The sequence below is a fragment of the Capsicum annuum genome, unplaced genomic scaffold, assembly GCF_002878395.1.
Source record: "Capsicum annuum cultivar UCD-10X-F1 unplaced genomic scaffold, UCD10Xv1.1 ctg32384, whole genome shotgun sequence".
Taxonomy (NCBI): domain Eukaryota; kingdom Viridiplantae; phylum Streptophyta; class Magnoliopsida; order Solanales; family Solanaceae; genus Capsicum; species Capsicum annuum.
Genome location: NW_025839090.1, coordinates 1 through 1,160, shown reverse-complemented (window position 1 = coordinate 1,160; position 1,160 = coordinate 1). Strand labels below are relative to the sequence as shown.

Below are 1,160 nucleotides of genomic sequence, written 5' to 3'. Positions count from 1 at the left end.
TGAAATTTGCTACATAATGGAATTTGTTTTTATGGTAGTATCTTCCAATGGATTTTGCAACGTCAAATGGATTGAATAGGCAATGTGAGATGATTCTTAAAGACGAAGCAGAGAGATGTTGGTCAGTGTGGCTAGGGAGACTTGGAACTAATTTTGGCATTACATGCGGATGGACAAAATTCAGAACAGAAAATGGACTCCTAGTAGGAGATGCTTACAAGTTTGAACTGATAAAAAATGGGGAAATACCTATAGCACACTTCCATTGTAAGTTTTCTTTCAATTCTAACGTATTTTTGTCGAGATTAAGTTCTATGCTCTAACAGTATACGTAAGTATCATTACTAAAACAAACACAAATTTTGACAACATTTTCCCACAGAAACATCGTCGGAAATATGGTATTTCTGTTGGGAGGTCCGTCGGAAATGTTCTTGACTAGCTAAATTAGCAACAACAACAACATACCCAGTGTATTCTCACATAGTGGGGTTTGGGGAGGGTAGAGTGTACACAGACCATACCACTACCTCAGCCAAATTAGCTTTTTATGTTATTTGGTTATGTACCATACCATACCACTACACAATTATATTAGTTAAAAGGTATTACAAATAAGTCTCCATTATTGTGGTTTCTATGTAACAACAACAAAAACCCAGTGTATTCCCACAAATGGGGTCTAGTGAGGGTAAGATGTACGCAATGTTACCTTACCTTTATATGGTAGAAAGGTTATTTCCAATTGATCCTCGGCAACCCTCCTCGTTTATCTTACTTTGGGACCAGCAATGTGAGCTAGACAAAGTTAATTGTCTCTATGTAACATTTCCCAAAATCGTGTATTATTCTTGCACTAGTTTTTTTCAAGTGATCTTCACTAATTAAGATGTCATTTTGAATACACTACACAACGAGGCTCTCCCTAGCAGATTTTGTAACTAATTTTCGTGTAAAATAATGTATATTTGCAGGCAAATATTCTGCAAAGGTTGCACAGAGAACGAAACAATGAAGCAAACTTGACTTTTCTTTTTCTAATTCGACTGATCCAATGTATAGTTTAGTTGTACAACCTCAAAAACCTTGTATGATTTTGGTAAATACTATGTATGGTGTTAGTAAGTTGATGTAAATACCGAGTACTGGTAAGTATTTAC

General features: G+C 35.5%; 1 protein-coding gene across 1 annotated transcript; it reads left to right on the top strand.

Annotated features, from left to right (window-relative positions):
• Positions 1–38: 38 nt before the first annotated feature.
• Positions 39–1,143, top strand: LOC107864195 (B3 domain-containing protein REM17; the record flags this gene model as incomplete). The annotated part of the gene is given in 2 exon segments (XM_047403031.1): positions 39–267; positions 975–1,143. Coding segments are annotated over 2 exon segments (270 nt in total), but the record flags the coding sequence as incomplete, so codon positions are not given.
• Between the last annotated feature and the right edge of the window lie 17 nt (positions 1,144–1,160).